Source organism: Littorina saxatilis, linkage group LG17 (genome assembly GCF_037325665.1).
Source record: "Littorina saxatilis isolate snail1 linkage group LG17, US_GU_Lsax_2.0, whole genome shotgun sequence".
In the NCBI taxonomy this organism is placed as follows: domain Eukaryota; kingdom Metazoa; phylum Mollusca; class Gastropoda; order Littorinimorpha; family Littorinidae; genus Littorina; species Littorina saxatilis.
Window position 1 is genome coordinate 61,241,272 of NC_090261.1, and position 17,932 is coordinate 61,259,203.

A 17,932-nucleotide genomic window follows, 5' to 3' on the forward strand; every position below is an offset into this window, starting at 1 on the left:
GCCAGTCAATGGTATTTAAAGTTTAAAAACAACTTGCGACCACCTGAATGACCGTGTTGCAAGGCCTCACATGATAAGAGTCTGCGTGTGTGTGTGTGTGTGTGTGTGTGTGTGTGTGTGTGTGTGTGTGTGCGTGTGCTTAACCTAATAGATGCATTCATTGGCCAGCTAATGATATGTGTGAGTGTGTATGTCTATGTGTGTGTCCAACTTAATAGATGCATTCATTGGCCCAGCTAGTGTTATGTGTAAGTGTGTGTGTGTGTGTGTGTGTCAATGTGTGTGTGTGTGTCTGTGTGTGTGTGCCGTGTGTGTCTATGTGTGTGTGTGTGTATGTCTATGTGTGTGAGTGTCTATGTGCGTGTGAGTGTCTATGTGCGTGTGTGTGTGTGTGTGTGTGTGTGTGTGTGTGTGTGTGTGACCCAGTAGCTGTATTCACTGGCTTGAACAATGGGACTTCTACATCACTGGGTCAGGAGACCACAAATGCAAGACAGATGGTGCAGATAACTGGTTGTACTGAGCCCCCCCCCCCACCCCCGCATACAACTGCCTCCACACTTCTTGTTCAGATGCACTAGGTTTTCTTGAAAAAAGCAGTAATGTCTCCAGCACTGGCTGCGTTAGAGAGGCGGCGGGCGTGAGCTCGTTTTGTGGCCTGCTTGGCCGTGACAGAGCTGTGACAGGGGGTGCAGAGGGTCCGAAGGTTGTCAATGTCACACTGACCTCCCCCCTCCCACACCGGGCGGATGTGGTCCACGTGCCAAAACTGTGCACAGAGAAAGCGACAATCGTCAGCACACACAAACACTATTAACCGTAGCAGGGGATTGCTCCAAAGTGTGTGTGTGTGTATGTGTATGTTTGTGTGTGAGAGAGCTAGAGCTGAACTTTATTTAACAAGGATAAAGATTTAAGGCTAGGCCTTTTCTTACAATCTGTCCTTAAACACACACACCTCACACACAATCAAATTATTTCAAAAGATTAGCGCTTTATGAGAGAGAGAGAGAGAGAGAGAGAGAGAGAGAGAGAGAGAGAGAGAGAGAGAGAGAGAGAGAGAGAGAGAGAGAGAGAGAGAGAGAGAGAGAGAGCAACCAACTGAACAAAACACACACACAGAGCGTTAATCAACTATTAACCTTTGAATCTTTCTTGCATTGAGAGTTGAGCACCTATTGTACACTTGACTCTTTCCCATAAAATGTCAACATGCACTTGTTGTTGTCATCATGTCACACACAGAAAAGCATGATTTTGTTGTTGTCTGAATGACATGTCAAAATATAATTCATAGGAAAGATACTGTCCTCCAACAAATGATTCTGCAGACATGCTATCGTGCAAGCTGTTCATGACAGGTATTAAGGACCAACAACAAATTGGAAAACATACTGGTGGTAAAACACCATCAACAAAACTCAACTTCCCAATAACAGGCAGCAGGTCTAGTATTCATAGCGTTATCTGTGAGTATTTGAAATATGAGTGTGGTGTTATCTGTGAGTATTTTAAATATGTGTGTGGCGTTATCTGTGAGAAATGATAACCACAGTTTGTTGTGCACCATCTGACCTTGCATTCCACATTTATATATTATTATTTATATATTTACATGTTTCGTTGTATTTTGTTGTTGTTCTTATGCTTTTTGTTTGTTTGTTTGCTCGTTTGTTTTTTGTCTCTCAATATTGATAGATTTCTTTTGGGAAGTGGCAAAAATAATCATTAAGAAGGCTACTCCTGTTGATAGGTTTTCTAGATAGTGATGACGTTGTTTTTGTTTGTTTCACAGTTTGTGTGTTTTGTTTTCTTTTGTAGCTTAATCAAGATCACTGTTTGCTGTGCCAGCGTGCACTCTCATTGTGCGTGTGTTTGAATGTGTGATTTAACTGTGTATTTTGTTAGCTTAAACGCCCTATGGGCCAATATATAAAGCCGGATAAAACCTTTAAACCTTTTAAAACCTTTAAACTTTTAATACAAAATTCGACAACCTTAAAAAATTGTTTAGCAAGTATAACCAATAATCTAAGCTGCATTACAAGATGAAATACACTGTAGGCAGGCTGATTAAGCAGCTACTTATTCATTATTTTATGTATAATGTGTATTTGTTTCGCATGATAGTTAAACAAGGGAGCCAATTTAACCAAAGCAATATATTCCAGTATGAGTCGACTCCCTTGTTTGGCCAAGTTGTTATTTTAGTTACCAGTCACTTCTACATTACTCTAGTTGCATTCGTGATATTAGTTACACACAGTCCCTCTAGGATAATGTACTTCAACAGAAACTTCAAGATCTTGAAATGATGACTGCAAATGTTCGATACAACCAGTCAGAGGGGGTGAAGCTACCATTTAGCTTTCCACACAAACATTCAAATATGTATAGTTTATAAATATATATACATATTATATGCATATTTTGTTTGTTTCTTGTTTGTTTTGGTTTAAACAAATATTTGTCAAAGCCTCGTCGCAAGATATTGTAATCCGTATGATAAATTCTCCTGTAACGGTCACCACCATAAGCTTGAGCTTGTTGTTGATCCTTAACATGTATTATGTTGAATTATCTATGAATTATTGAATAAACACTGTTGAAACCACAAACATTCACCCCTAATCCATGCCCATGGATGGAACCTGAACGTTTAAAATAACAGGGAGGCAGGCGGGTCAAGGTGGTTGTGTGATTACAGGCTATTTCACTGTGTATTGTTTCCAGGGTTATGCGATTATACATACATGCATATCAATTTGTCAGATTATTTTCCGGAATCTTCTGGAAATAGTAAGTTGAATAGACGAATTTGGGAAATAACTCTGGTGGATTTGTATGGGTTGTGAAAGTGTGAATATTCTAGCTATTAGTGAGGCAAGCTTTCTACACATGCTCTACATGTTGAGACATACCTCTTGCTAGTGACTGGCCTATAATGTTAGGTGGGAAAGTTTGACTCCCTAAAAAGGAGACATCGTCTATTTCAGGAATCCTGCCTTTCAAGGTGTATGATTTTATCCATGCAATTCTCTCAGTGTTTTATCCATGTAATTCTCCCAGTGTTTTATCCATGTACTTCTCTCAGTGTTTTATCCATGCAATTCTCTCAGTGTTTTATCCATGCAATTCTCTCAGTGTTCTATCACTGACACTGTATTCTCTCAGTGTTTTATCCATGCAATTCTCTCAGTGTTTTATCCATGCAATTCTCTCAATGTTTTATCCGTGCAATTCTCTCAGTGTTTTATCCATGCAATTCTCTCAGTGTTTTATCCATGCAATTCTCTCAGTGTTTTATCCATGCAATTCTCTCAGTGTTTTATCCATGCAATTCTCTCAGTGTTTTATCCATGCAATTCTCTCAGTGTTTTATCCATGCAATTCTCTCAGTGTTTTATCCATGCAATTCTCTCAGTGTTTTATCCATGCAATTCTCTCAGTGTTTTATACATGCAATTCTCTGTGTTCAAAGTTGCAGGGAAAGTAAAGAAACACAAGAAAAGTGTTATGCGTCTCACCAGTCCTTCATAAGGCTTTGCTATCATCTGTTTCTGCTGCTTGGCTGTCAGCTTGCTGAACCTACTTTTGCTGATCTTCTCTGCTCTCTGCTTCATATCCGGGCTGTCCCTGGCAAGGTGGAAAAAGACGGTTGGAAAATCTTAACATTGTAAACATTTGATGAGGATTTGATAAACAGTGTCTCACCCTGTCAGGCTCCAAACCAAAATGTATAAATAACTACCTAGCCGTAGTGAAAGATACTGCTTAGTTTTAATGCGACACTTCAAGATGCAAACAAATAGAATACGTACATACAGTGTGACTGTTGGCATCATTACATTCATGAATGCATCCTTTCACAAAAACTTTGTGGCTGTCTCATGAATATCAACTGACAGCTAAACATTAGAGCCGGAGTGGCACAGTGGTTAGAACGCTTGCCTCTCACGCAGGAGGTCGTGTGTTCAATTTGCACACAGGGCAATACAAAAACCTGATTTTTTCCGATCGCTCTCCAGTCCACCATCCTGGAAATTGGTACCTGACCCTATTTAGGACCGGGGAAGGCGAAGGCAGCGAGGGAAAGACGTGGACACCGCCCACTAAAAGCTCGTCCGAGAGTATTTGAGATCTATATCTCACTCTTCTATGACCAAACATGGTTATGGGACTGGGTTTTACCTGATCTGGCAGAAGAACGAGTGGGCATCAAAGGCACACAGCTGACACACTCCAAACTGGACGTCATACACACTGCTGCGTAAATAGGCTGTGTTGGTCTTCATCTGCACACAAAAGCCATTGAAACAGTAAGCGTGATTCAGCTGATTTTTGTGGATAAACAGCTGAAGTAAAGCTTTATCAAGGCTTGGCATAAACCAGACACAAAAACACACAAATGGAAAATTTCTAAAGTAAATTTTCATTTGATTAATATACTTACCCAATTCTCATAAATGCATTGACTTCAGTCTCACATGCTAGATGTCGAAAAACCACTCAAATTACCTGCCCTTAGAAGGGTGGTAACCAAGCTAAAAAGAGACGCCATAGCCGTTGCTATGCACTGACCTTGCTCGGTTACCCATAACATCCTGCGCACCACGTGAGCGCCAACATCCGGAATAATCATTCGAGACTATCGTATTTGACGGATTACAAGACGCACCATTTTATAAGCCGCACCCCCGACTTTTAACAAAAAAATTGGGACGAGCCACGTATAGGCCGCGTCACTATATTAGCCGCCGTCGAAAAAAATATAATCAGATCGTGTCAATCAATCAAAACAACCAGGCAAACGAAAGTACGGTATTTGGCGAAATCGGCTCCGAGAATAAACAAGTGAAACAAAGAAGAAAAGTGAAAAAGTTTGAAGAAAAATATCACACACACACAATTTGTAACCAACACACACATGTAGTCCCGCCCGGAATAAGCTTTTTTGGGATGATTTACGACTTTTGCGCACATTTCGAGCAGACGAACATGGCGGCTCTCGCTCCTCCAACTATCGCGAGACACAAACAAGAAGAGCAAACGCTCGATCGAGTCACTTTCGCAGTTCTGAATATTATATGAGGCATCAGATGGACAGGAAGAAATTGCTATTCACAACACAATGAGTCACGTTCACATAAAATTTGAGCCCGGTCACTTTTATAGTTTCCGAGAAAAGCCCAACGTTAAGTTGTGTGTTGCCGAACAGAAAAGGCTAGTTATCTCCCTTGTTTTTCTGATAACGTTCGTAAAAGGCTACAGATGTAAATACTTTGATGTAAAGAATAATCCTACAAAGTTTCAATCACATCCGATGAACTTTGTCAAAGATATAAAATGTCTAATTTTTCCTTTGACGCTGACCTGTGACCTTGAAAAAGGTCAAAGGTCAACGAAACCATCGTTAAAGTGTAGAGGTCATTGGAGGTCACGACTAAACAAAATATGAGCCCGATCGCTTTGATAGTTTCCGAGAAAAGTCCAACGTTAAGGTGGTGTCTACGGACGGCCGGCCGGCCGGACAGACTAACACTGACCGATTACATAGAGTCACTTTTTCTCAAGTGACTCAAAAACCGAAATCTCGCGCGCGCGAGATCCTGATACATCCGGTGTTTCTCTGTACGCTATCTTGTCACGACGACTTGTTGACAAACGAAGATTCGCGAAAGAAAGAGAAAAGCGCTGAGTCTTGAGTAGAGAGCTAATAAAGTACCGGTAATCGCTAATCGAGCGAAATGAAAATCCGCGGCGACTTCCATTAGGTGAATGCTATTCAAGTTTAGGTAACGTTTTAGCCGCATCTTTTTATAAGCCGCAATGCGATTTAAAAAAAAAAAAAAGTCGCGGCTTGTAGTCCGTCAAATACGGTACTCCAACACCCCAAGGATATTAAGTAGCGGGGATGGATGGGAGGGTATTAACTATGAGAATTGGGTAAGTATAATAATCAAATGAAAATTTACTTCAGAAATTTTCCATTAAATTACATATTCTTACTCCAATTCTCATGAATGCAGATTCCTCCTAAGATGGAGGGAACTTACTTATGTCCTTGAAAGAACCTGTCCTGCAGCGACCAAGGCCGGCAACGAACTGGAGCCGTCGTGCTGAGTGCAGGAGATATCCCGAAGATAAAAGCTGATGAACACATCATCAGATCTCCAGTAGGCCGTTTGCAAAACTTCGCCTAGGCGACCAGAACGCAAAACGGCGATAGAGGAAGCCCAAGCTCTGGACTCATGGACCCGAGCCGAGGGCAGAGGAAGGACTGAACGCCCCCCCCCCTCCCTCCCCTTCTTGAGCGAGCCACCACTCATATGCCTGCCGAATGAGAGTCGCAACCTATCTTGTGAGTGTCAATTTAGAAATATCTTTATCACGCTTTGTGTTCAGAGATATAAACATGAGCTTCTGACTTTTAGCTCTAATCGACCTAGTGCGAGAGAGGTAGGATCTCAAGGCTCTAACGGACAGTTGGCTAAATCAGGATCACCCGAGGCAAGAATAGTCACAAGAGGGGGGACTTGAATCACCGGCGGAGCTTGGTCTGGCTTCTGATTTTTAGCCAGGAAGCCAGGCCGAAAATGCAGTGACACCGAACCATCACGCTCAAACGCGATATCCTCTGGCAAACCCGAAAGGGCATGAATTTCACTGCCCCTACGAGCTGTGGCCAGGAGAAGAAGGTGAGGGTGATTGCCTCGATTCTAGGTCAGATGGAATCGATGGCGATGTTGGTTCCCTTAGGAAGAGTGTACAAGAGGCCTTTTCAGGCTTCTCTCACGTCTCTTTGGGATCCGGCCTCTCAGGATTGGGACAAGAGTGTCCCCGTCCAGGGGTGGCTCAGTCACACGACGCGTCGGTGGCTGGATTTGGATTGGATCTCTCAGGGGGTTCCCATTGCGCTGCCCCCTCCGGACTTAGACCTCTTTACAGATGCGTCTATGGCCGGATGGGGAGCTCACATCGGTGGTCACACGGTCTCAGGTCGATGGGCAGCTCCTTTGGCATATCAATCGCCTGGAGTTGGAGGCAGTAGCCCTCAGCCTGCGCGCCTTTTTCCCTCTGGTGGTGGGCAGGCATGTCAGGTTGCATACCGACAACACCACTGTGGCTGCCTATGTCAACAAACAGGGAGGAGCTCGGTCCTTTTCCCTGTCAGACAGAGCCTGCGAGATTCTGATCTGGTGCCACTCGCATCAGATCATCGTCTCCGCGAAATATCTCCCGCCCGGGCAGGCTCAATGCACTGGCGGACTCGCTCAGCAGGTCCTCTCAGGTGTTGCACACGGAGTGGACCATCACACACAGGGCTCTCCAGCGCCTGTGGGCTCAGGTGGAAAAGCCTATGATCGATCTGTTTGCCACCAGGTTCTCCAAGAGGCTTTCGATTTTTGTGTCCCCTTTTCCGGACACGGAGGCTTGGCGAAGCAATGCAATGGAGTTCTCGTGGGTAGGCCTTCAGGCCTACGCGTTCCCCCCCTTTCCTCTGCTCAGCAGAGTGGTGCGGAAAGCCGAGCTGGAACGTCCAGATCTTCTGCTGGTAGCCCCCATGTGGCCTTCGCAGCATTGGTTTCCAGATCTGCTGCTTCTGGCCAAAGGTCGTCCGATTCCTCTAAACCTGGTGCGGGGAGAGCTCGTTCAGCCAAGAACAGGCATTCCGCACAACGCCCCGCAGGCCCTTTGCCTACACGGCTGGAGGTTGTGAGGACGGAGTTACGAAAATCTGGCGCGTCGGATTTGACACTGGATTTAGTCCATAAAGCGCATAGGTCTTCCACTTCCTCGGTCTATCCCTCGCATTGGTCTGCCTGGGCCAAGTGGTGTAGAGAGTCAAGAAACACAAGAAACAGCTAGTCTCACGGACAAGCCGGCATGCGAAGGCCAAAAGTGGGTGACAAAAATCGACACGTCCACCGTGTGTTGTCCAAAAGTCGAGAATGATTATTCCGGATGCTGGCGCTCACGTGGTGCGCAGGGTAATATGGGTAACCAAGCAAGGTCAGTGCATAGCAACGGCTATGGCGTCTCTTTTTAGCTTGGTTACCACCCTTCCAAGGGAAGGTAATTTGAGTGGTTTTTCGACATCTAGCATGTGTGACTGAAGTCAATGCATTATGAGAATTGGAGTAAGAATATGTAATTTAACTACAGTTTTTTACTGATGGTTTTCAAAACCTTTCAGTCCAAACAAATACTGCTAAACGTTGGTATGTCCATACGGATTCCTTTTAAATTTTAGCAAGAGGAAAATATAGTGATTTCTGAACCTCAATCCAAAGAGCTAGAATAAATCTGTTTGTCAACAGTTGTATCATGAAATAAAAAATCAACAAGTAGCTCGTCATTGTTATTACACTTCACAATTACAGTTCTTTTTCACCAATAAAACTATAAGTTTGCCGACTTACACTTTCCCCGTTCTATGCATCTTCTTTTTCTATTTCTTACCCAGTGTGCATCAGCACAGACGCGTGAGCAGAAGCGCGTGTGCCAGGCGTTATCATCACTGGTCAAGGTGACCTTGGACACCAGAGAGCTGCAGGCTTGCTGACAATGAAGACACAGCGGGGTCCCATCCTCAGACATCACCTGAAAACGGTCAGCTAATATGCATTAAATACGCACACATGGAGGTACACGCTCACATGCATGCATGTCGGGATTGCACATGCATATAAATACACACCAAACATACTAAAGGATGTCTTTACGCCACAAGCGACACATGTAAAACATCAAGAAAAAAAAACCCACAAAAAAAAACCTCACCAAAACAGAAAAAACCCCAAATTGCTTCGCATGTGAGTCAAAAAACCACCAACCAACCTCCCCTCCTCTGTGTGTACTCTTCATACACAAGGCGATACCGGTCAATAGGGCGCAGAGGTTAAAGTTAAAGAAAAAAGTTGCTCCTCATAGTCCCGAAAGTATGGTAACTTACAAACAACCAACCAACCAAGGGAACACTGACTGATTTCAGTCACTCAACTCTTCACCCACCCACCAAAACACAGGAAAGATTTCAGCTCCAAACCTGAACGTATCCACTTTGCTGGTCCTCCACAGATTCCCCACTGGCGCCCATGCCGTTCTCCCCTGACTTGCTGTTCTTGGGTGAATGGCTTGACGTCTGGGAAGGACGGCTGTGTTTGGATACAACTCTCACTTTGCCGTTCATTTCCTTGGCTGTTTTCACGGCTGCCTTAGCTTGGTCCTCCTGAGAAAGGAAAGAAACGCACATAATAAACTTAAAACAAGTTGTGTGAAGCGAAATTAATACATTTAGTCAATCTGTCAAACTCACAGAATGATACTGAATGCACTGCATTTCAGGAAGATAATGCTTAACGGATACCCCGTGACAGAGACTGAAAGTGCTGACATACTTTGATTCACGTGGAAAATGTAGCTGATTGCTTACAGTGACAAGCCAGTTTGTTTGTTCGTTCATGGGCTGAAACTCCCACGGCTTTTACGTGTATGACCGTTTTTACCCCGCCATTTAGGCAGCCATACGCCGCTTTCGGAGGAAGCATGCTGGGTATTTTTGTGTTTCTATAACCCACCGAACTCTGACATGGATTACAGGATCTTTTTCGTGCGCACTTGGTCTTGTGCTTGCGTGTACACACGGGGGTGTTCGGACACCGAGGAGAGTCTGCACACAAAGTTGACTCTGAGAAATAAATCTCTCGACGAACGTGGGGACGAACTCACGCTGACAGCGGCCAACTGGATACAAATCCCGCGCGCTACCGACTGAGCTACAACCCCGCCCGACAAGCCAGTAAATTGCAGTAGAGTACAACGGTTAACAGGAAAACACACTTTTTAACATTCATTTTAACCTTATGAGCTTGTTTTGAATAAAAACAAAAACTTCACTAATGTAAAAAAAATAATGATGAAACACAGTGCCTGCTGTAGAGGTAGATCTTTAAACATAGATTTCAACCTGTTGCAGGTCATGCAAATCCTGTTTCCTAAGAAACGGCATTAACTTCTTGTGGTTAAACTGAATACCTTTTGCAATTAGGAGTAAACCAGTAATTTCTTTTAATAATAATAATAATAATAATGATAATAATAATGATAATAATATGGGAGATTTATAGAGCGCTTGACGTTCTCTAAGCGCTTTACAATGAAAAACGGGCGGGGATGTAGCTCAGTCGGTAGCGCACTGGATTTGTATCCAGTTGCCCGCTGTCAGCGTGAGTTCGTCCCCACGTTCGGCGAGAGATTTATTTCTCAGAGTCAACTTTGTGTGCAGACTCTCCTCGGTGTCCGAACACCCCCGTGTGTACACACAAGCACAAGACCAAGTGCGCACGAAAAAGATCCTGTAATCCATGTCAGAGTTCGGTGGGTTATAGAAACACAAAAATACCCAGCATGCTTCCTCCGAAAACGGCGTATGGCTGCCTAAATGGCAGGGTAAAAAACGATTATACACGTAAAATTCCATTCGTGCAAAAAACACGAGTGTACGTGGGAGTTTCAGCCCACGAACGCAGAAGAAGAAGAAGAAGACAATGAAAAACATACATATACATACAAAGCGAAGCGAAAAAGCATGTGCAGCAGCATTCAGCACACAAGTGAAAAACGAAACACTGTGCATCAATACAAGCTGCAAGCATACTAACACAGGCAAAACATTCAAACATTCGAACACCTGATCAAAAATGCACCATATTGAAACAAAAATTAATCAAATTATTGTGTAAAGAAGTGTGTTTTAAGGTTTGATTTGAAGGAACAAAAAGTTTGGCAGTGTCGGATAGAGTAAGGGAGAGAGTTCCACGCAACGGCTGCAGAGTGGGAGAAGGCTCTCTGACCGTGCTGTTTGCGACTGAAAGAAGATAGACGGAACATTCTAGTGTCTACAGAGGAGCGGAGGGATCATGAGGGTGTGTAGAGTGTGAACAGGTCAGACAGGTAGGATGGGGCTGAGCCAGATATGATTTTGTAGCAGATACAGCAGCACTTGTATTGGATTCTCAGCTCTACAGGGAGCCAATGAAGGGGGAACAGGGCTGAGACCGAGGGGCTTTGCAGACAAGCCGGGCTGCAGAATTTTGAACACGCTGCAAAAGATGGATGACAGACTGAGGACAGCCAATGAGAACAGAATTTCCGAAGTCTAATGGAGAAAGAATGTAGGAAGAAACAAGGGTCTTGGTGGCATCTTCGCTAAAGCCTGTCCTTAATTGGACTAAGTCGGCTTCGCGAAGCTCACTTCAGAAGCTACCGGCACGGTTGGCCTAGTGGTAAGGCGTCCGCCCCGTGATCGGGAGGTCGTGGGTTCGAACCCCGGCCGGGTCACACCTAAGACTTTAAAATTGGCAATCTAGTGGCTGCTCCGCCTGGCGTCTGGCATTATGGGGTTAGTGCTAGGACTGGTTGGTCCGGTGTCAGAATAATGTGACTGGGTGAGACACAAAGCCTGTGCTGCGACTTCTGTCTTGTGTGTGGCGCACGTTATATGTCAAAGCAGCACCGCCCTGATATGGCCCTTCGTGGTCGGCTGGGCGTTAAGCAAACAAACAAACAAACAAACTTCGCCAAGCTACCGGAACTAGACTTCGTCGAAGCTTCGACGAAGTCCAAGGGAAGGCACTATGGCGGAGAAGAGAGTTATCTTTTCATGTCTTGGCGTCTCAAATCTTATTAGCCAGAAAGCGCATGCGCCTAGTCTCGACCAGCGCGTGGTGTGCTTCTTTCTGAGTACTTTACGTCCCAAGTTGTACTTTACGTACTTGATGATGACGTAAGTTAATTTTAACACATAGTTATGTGTTCTATTTTGTTTACTGAGCACGGCCGTGACCAGTTGGCGTGAGCGCTGGGATTTCGAGTTTCATTCAATATGTCAATGCATCGCAGTATGAAATAATACAGGTAGGAGGTTAGTTCTTGTACTTCGGGTCAACCAAAGTCGATAAATTCATTCTTCACTACGGTATTGAGTCTGATTTCGTCGTCCATCTTGAATCGAAAAGCACTCTTCTTACAAAAAAACCAACTTCGTTGCGAGCTACGGCGAAGCTTCGCATGTCAAAACTTGCGAAGCGATGTAGTGGACGAAGTACTTCGCAGCTGCGAGTTTTCGGTATAAAGACTTGGCAAAGCTTCGTGTAGTCGACTACGGGCTCAATTAAGGACAGGCTAAAGGTGTGGGCGGATAGAACCTATTCTCTTAAGCTCCATGTAAGCGGACTGACAGACTTTCATAACATGGTGTTTCATGGAGAGATCGCTATCAAGAAAGATGCCAAGATCACGGACGGAGTTTGAGAATTCAATAGTGCTGCTGCCTAAAGTGATAGAAGGAGGGAGAGAGAGAGAGGAAGAGAAGGAGGATTTGGTGAAACGAATGGCTTCTGTTTTGTCACAGTTAAGCTTGTTAGTGGACATCCAGAGTTCAACGTCAGCAATGCAAGACTGAAGGGAGGTGGTCATCTGGTCATATTCTGAGGGAGTCGCTGATTTCTGAAGCTGAGTGTCGTCAGCAAACAATTCGTGGGAAACGGAATGTCTGTCGACGAGGTCAGTCAGAGGAGAGGTGTACAGTTAAATTCCTAAAATATCTGAAATGTTATTGACAACCAGTGAGGCATTAACTTGGACAGTTTCCCCTACACACATAACATCATCGCTGCAGGATCCAATGTTTGTCTTCTCCACGTGACAGAAAGACCTGTTTTAGGAAGTGCCAGGATCTGTACTCGTAAAGGAATTTTGGTCTTGAAAATTTATATAGTCATCACTGGTGTCCTCATACGAAAAATATACAATCTATCAATGAATTTCTTAGGCTGCAAGAAGACAATAGGAAATGTTTGGATACAACTCATATGGTTTGTCGAAGAGTGAATACTCCTGCTTTTAGTGAGTCAAACTTTCCCACGTGACATAATAGCGAGGGCTGTGTCTCAAGGAGCACATGCAGAAAGTTGACCTCACTAAAAGCAAGAGTATTTACCGTTTTACAACCCATTCAAACCCCACAGCGTTTTTCCCGGAGATCGTCTATTTCCACTCACTTTGGTCTGGTAGCGCTGTTTGTTGTTGGTCAGGTCTGTGCGTACTTGGTCGTACGCAGCCAGGGGGTTGCGGAACTTCAAGCCTCTCTTGCTGATCAATCTTCGCTTTGTGTCGGTCAAACTTGCAATTGAAAACAAATTTTGCATGTGCTACAAATCGTCACAAAAGTGAAAAATTTAATTTTGGCAATGGTTATGAATTTAAAAGTCACTGACAGACCCTCACTGGGCTTACATATCTCTACATTGGAATTGGGATATTTCAAAAGCAAGGTAGATTTGAGGCAGTAGATGCATGAGAATGGTCATAATCAATGTTCACACACACACACACACACACACACACACACACACACACACACGCATAACTGTGGTGGTGTATAAGATCACTAAAAAAAGAAGACGGTGACCTTTCTAAGCTGTCCTAAATTGACCCCAAAGTTGACTTCTAGAAGACTTCACAAAGTCAAAACCCAAAATTCAGTGCCGAAGCTTGATGCAGTAAGCTTTGTGGAGATCTAATAAACAAAGGGAAGTAAGCGCTCTAAATGCATAGGACATGTGTAATAGAGTAAGTGAGAGTTATCTGGAACCAGTCTCATATATGCATTTAGAGTGCACTGCCTCATTTGTTTAAGGTTTTTTGTGTGAAGTAGACTTAGCCTAATTAATTGAAGGCTTAAGAGGCAGTGCAGATTACAACAGCACCGCAATACCTGTTCCAGTGTCTGACGAAGGTCTGAGCCAGGCGCAGGTGCTGTGGGTGATGCAGCAAGTCTGGCAGCTGACCGGTGTTGTCCAGCTCAACGTCCAGTGGCAAGAAGTTGGCCGTCAGATACTGACCACGCTGCAACAATTCAAAACATGTGAAAACAGCCGCAGAAAGACGGGGTAATCATGAGGAAATGACTTCACATCCTGAGAGAAGAGTGAACAAACATTTTCAGATTATTGACTGCTAACCAGCAACATCCTCAAAATAATTTCAATTAACCTTCATCTTCCAGGTAAGACTCACTTAATTTCCTAATTAATTCAGTGTGATGACAAACCGAACATGGAGGCTAAAATAAGTAGATTGCTGTAGCAGTTCACAAATCCATAACAGTAACCAGAATGTGGGAAAATAATCAAACCAACTACATTTAGACGTACAATTCAGCAGACTAACCTGCACATGAAATGGAATGCACACACACACACAAACATAAAGTCATATGTACAGACACACACACTAACACACTGATAAAACAATGTGACAATATCAAAACCTGGAAAAAAGCATTAAGACTGCTACTACTGATGTATAAAAGAACACTCTCACAAGCAAACTACAAACCTCATCAAAAATGTAGACACGTCCAGTGTACGTGCTGCAGCAGAACTGGAAGAAGCTGTGCAAATCACAGCTGGTCTGCTCTGCTTTCAAGTCTTCATCGTGTGCACTTTCAGACTTGATGCACTCAGTTTTATCACCTGCGTCTTTCTTCTCCGTATGACTAGCTCTGTCTCCCAAGTGGATAGACCCGACTCCTGTGTGCTTCACAATGTCTGCAGATTTGTCGTCTGTGTGATCTGATTCGCCTTCTGTATAACCAGTTTTCTTTTTTTCCCCATGCAGTTTGTCAAAGCCATCACTGGATTTGTTGCCAACGCAGAAAGTCTTCTCTCCGTCATGGTTAGATTTGTTATGAGATGACACATTTTTGACCAGATCTGAACTGTCTGCCAACCTCTGTTCAGCCTGTTCGTTAACTGTGCGAGGCTCTGCAGAGTCATCATCAATAGCGTCATGCAACATGAAGCACTTCCTCTTGGAGCGCTTAACAACAGGCAGGTTGCAGTCTTTTTCTGAGTCACCAGAAGAGAATGAAGTGATGTGTTCTTCGTCATCAGGCACTGAGTCCTTGCTGTCATTCTCTGCCTCACTCTCCCGTGAAAAATTATCATCATCTTCATCCACTTCAGAACTTGTGTTTTGTTGAACACACTTGAACGATGGGTCTTTTAAAGATCGGCCAGCTACGTTCGAGTTTTTGGGCTCCTGATCAGATCCACCCGGAGACTTGAAACTCTCTGAAGAGTCCGAGTCCATGTGTTCAGTGTTCAGTTCAACAAGGGCAGATTGTTGGCCAGTCTTTGTTTTCTCTTCTGAATCCTGCTTGAGCGTGTTACCCTCTGCTTGTAGCTTGTCATCATCGTTGAGCATCAAGCTTCTTTTTGCTTTGTGTCTGGACACATTGTGACGATTGTTCTGTAAGCGTCTAGAAAAGAGAGGCTCTTCCTCTTTGTCAGAGTTGTGCTCAGATTTTAATGTCGACCCTCTGTTGTCTCTTAAAACAGGAGTTTCAGCAGAAACATCCATGTCTGTCTTTGCTTTTTGCTTTCTGGGAGTTTCACACATTTCGCAGAACGGGAGGAGAGTGTTGTTGTGAAAAGTGCATGCAGAACACGACCACTCCTTGACATCTGACGTTTCTTTCTTGCTGCTGGTTCCAGGGACTGTGGTTACTGAAACGTCTCCTGTACCTGCGACACTGGTTTCTTTATTCTGTGATGCTGCATTCCGCACTGGTACACTCTTTGTTAAAGATTTTGGAGTATTGCATGCTGAAGCTTTAGAACTGGAACTTGCTTTTGAGCCAAGTTTCTGTTTTTTTGACACAGAGAGTGGAGGAATCTGCTCAAATTCAGAATCGGAGCTGATTTCATGGGTAGCAACCACAGAGCACTTCCGTTTCCTGGAAACATCCTTCTTTAACTTTCCTGGCGTCTTTGTGTGGGTGGCTTTTGGCTTTCCATCGACTGACTCCTCATCACTACTGTCAATCAAAATTGATGCCTTGGAAGATTTCTGAGTGGAGCTTGAAAGTTTCTTCAAAGAGGTGAAGAGAGAGAAAGGTTTCTTTTTGCCTTTGTCAAGTGGCGTGGATGTGGTGGCAGAGAGATCTTCTTTCCTGGACAGATCAACGTTAGATTCGGTGCTCTGGCTACAGCCAGGCTGATTCTGTGAAGACAGCTGACAGGAGGATCCAGTCGTATCCATTGGCTCATTCTGAGAAGAGAAGAAATCTCGGATGGATTTCTGATCCTGAGGCTGAAATAAAATGCAAGCAATGTCAGGAAAAATTCACAACATGCACAGATTCCCAGAAACTTTTATCAAATGCAAGATCACAAGTTGTACAGGATCTTATAAACCAAGGGAAGTAAGCGCTGTAAATGTAGCTAACATCAGTAAGTAACAGTTATACAGAACCAGACTCCTAGCACCCAAAACGAGAAGCATTGAAATGAACAAATAACTTCAATCTTCATAGCAACCTCCTCCTTTCGTCTTCAAATCTTCCTAATTTTACACACAGACACAGAGACACTAACATGACAGACAATAGAAGAACTCGGGAAATAACTCTGCTTGGGTTTGTATGGGTTTTGAAGGAGTGAATACTCTTGCTTTTAGTGAGGCAAATAGACGGGCGCAGTGGCGGGGTGGTAAGACGTCGGCCTCTTAATCGGAAGGTCGTGAGTTCGAATTCCGGCCGCAGCCGCCTGGTGGGTTAAGTGTGGAGATTTTTCCGATCTCCCAGGTCGACTTATGTGCAGACCTGCTTAGTGGCTTAACCCCCTTCGTGTGCACAGACAAGCACAAGACCAAGTGCGCACGAAAAAGATGCTGTAATTCATGTCAGAGTTCGGTGGGTTATAGAAACACGAAAATACCCAGCATGCTTCCTCCGAAAGCGGCGTATGGCTGCCTAAATGGCGGAGTAAAAACGGTCATACACGTAAAATTCCACTCGTGCAAAATAATCCAATAATAATAAATAATAATAATTCTCTTTATTTATATAGCGCCTTATCCGAAGTTCAAAGCGCTTTTATGCCGTGTGAGATGGAATTTTTTACACAATATATCACGCATTCACATCGACCAGCAAACCTCAAGCCTGTTAGGCGAATGTTCACCTTTCGCGGCCTTTATTCCAAGTCACACGGGTATTTGATGGACATTTTTATCTATGCCTATACAATTTTGCCAGGAAAGACCCTTTTGTCAATCGTGGGATCTTTAACGTGCACACCCCAATATAGTGTACACGAAGGGACCTCGGTTTTTCGTCTCATCCGAAAGACTAGCACTTGAACCCACCATCTAGGTTAGGAAAGGGGGGAGAAAATAGCGGCCCGACCCAGGGTCGAACACGCAACCTCTCGATTCCGAGCGCAAGTGCGTTACCACTCGGCCACCCAGTCCAAAAACATGAGTGTACGAAGAATTTCAGCCCACGAACGCAGAAGAAGAAGAAGTGAGGCAAACTTTCCACATGTGCTCCTTGTCCACGTGTTTCAGACACACACCTCGCTAGTGACTGGCCTATTATGTCACATGGGCAAGTTTGCCTCAATAAAAGCAGTAGTATTCACTCTTTCACAAACCAGAGTTATTTCTGAAGATCATCTAGCTATTCAGTCCCTACCCGCTGGGACTGAAGGAAACCCATGATGTCGATATTGTTCTCAGCATTTTCGGCAGGCGTGTAGGCCTCGGCAGCAGACAGTAGCTCCACCTGGAAACTGTCGCCAGCATCGGCCTGTAGAGCTTGGGTTTTGCCCGTCAGCGCTGTGCTTGTCACCAGTGTCTGAACAGAATAAGCAGTACTTAATATACCAAGATTGTGAAAAATCAGTCTCAAAGCACAAACAGTAACAAGGAAATATCAGGGGAAAATAAAGTACAATAAGACAGACAAACAGAGTGCATCTGATTTTGCTAGCTCCAGTGAATTCTAAAAATGCTAGCTTTTATAGTAGCTCTTGTGAAATTTGGAAGTTTCATTCTTCAAATCAAAAAATCAAAAAATCAA

At 44.0% G+C, this 17,932-nt stretch overlaps 1 protein-coding gene across 1 annotated transcript in view; it reads right to left on the bottom strand.

Annotated features, from left to right (window-relative positions):
- Nucleotides 1-531: 531 nt before the first annotated feature.
- LOC138953342 (DNA annealing helicase and endonuclease ZRANB3-like) overlaps nt 532-17,932 on the bottom strand; it is a 32,317-nt gene continuing 14,916 nt past the window's right edge. Inside the window, exons 11-19 of the mRNA XM_070325141.1 lie at nt 17,546-17,707; nt 14,404-16,161; nt 13,781-13,911; nt 13,065-13,185; nt 9,050-9,232; nt 8,464-8,604; nt 4,192-4,295; nt 3,528-3,636; nt 532-769 (exon numbers count right to left, since the gene is read on the bottom strand). Of these exons, the coding sequence (XP_070181242.1) occupies nt 578-769; nt 3,528-3,636; nt 4,192-4,295; nt 8,464-8,604; nt 9,050-9,232; nt 13,065-13,185; nt 13,781-13,911; nt 14,404-16,161; nt 17,546-17,707 (2,901 nt within the window). The 3' untranslated portion in view covers nt 532-577. The remainder of the gene's footprint in view (nt 770-3,527; nt 3,637-4,191; nt 4,296-8,463; nt 8,605-9,049; nt 9,233-13,064; nt 13,186-13,780; nt 13,912-14,403; nt 16,162-17,545; nt 17,708-17,932) is intronic.